At 32.6% G+C, this 745-nt stretch overlaps 1 protein-coding gene across 1 annotated transcript in view; it reads right to left on the bottom strand.

Annotated features, from left to right (window-relative positions):
• Positions 1-680, bottom strand: part of Tmem131 (Transmembrane protein 131) — a 12,381-nt gene extending 11,701 nt beyond the window's left edge. Inside the window, exon 1 of the mRNA XM_026810704.1 lies at positions 275-680. Coding sequence (XP_026666505.1) covers positions 275-368 — 94 coding nt within the window. The 5' untranslated portion in view covers positions 369-680. The remainder of the gene's footprint in view (positions 1-274) is intronic.
• Positions 681-745: the final 65 nt, after the last annotated feature.

Raw genomic sequence — 745 nt, forward strand, 5'->3', positions numbered from 1 at the left:
ATTTTTAAAATAAACTTTTATTTCAATAAGGCAGGGAGCAAAAATATTTAGCTATATTGCTCACAGTATTTTGCAAAACAATCAGTACAGACATATAATTTTCCTAAAAAAAATAGAATTTATCGACCTTCAGAAAATGAGAGTTTCAACGTTTGAACAACGTGTTTCAGGTGAATAACGGAGCAATAATATATTAAACGAGTAAGTTTTGTCTTGTGATGTGTTATTGTAAGAAATAAGGATGATAATTAAAATAGCGTAAATATACACTTACCATTATTGTGCCCATGTAAGGACGGTCGAATTTGTGACGTCAGCTCGAAAAACGTTAACAAGAGGATGCAATAAAGTAGTTTTAACTCAGTCATAATAAAAGTTTTCACTGTGTTGTTTGCTGTTTTGTCTTTAGCAGAAATGAAAATCCGCTTTCGGCCATACTTTTGCCACTATCGAATTCTGGCGTATCGATTCTACTTCCGTCTGATTTGAAACCTTTCTACAGACAAATTTCGTCCGGCCAATCTGACGAAGACAGATTATATACTGGCAGCATCTTTTCTTGTTATATCAGTACAATGCTAACATGTTAAAATTGGTTCATCGTTCATTTATTCATTTTCTCGATATTAATATACTTTCATGTAAACGGTTCGGGTTTCACAACGACAATCGCGTGTGGTCGAATGTACAACATATTTATTCGTTGATCGTAATTTTTAAACGTATAATAAGATCACAATATTGT

Source organism: Ceratina calcarata, unplaced genomic scaffold (assembly GCF_001652005.2).
Source record: "Ceratina calcarata isolate Rehan_Ccalc_2016 unplaced genomic scaffold, ASM165200v1 scaffold171, whole genome shotgun sequence".
Lineage (NCBI taxonomy): Eukaryota > Metazoa > Arthropoda > Insecta > Hymenoptera > Apidae > Ceratina > Ceratina calcarata.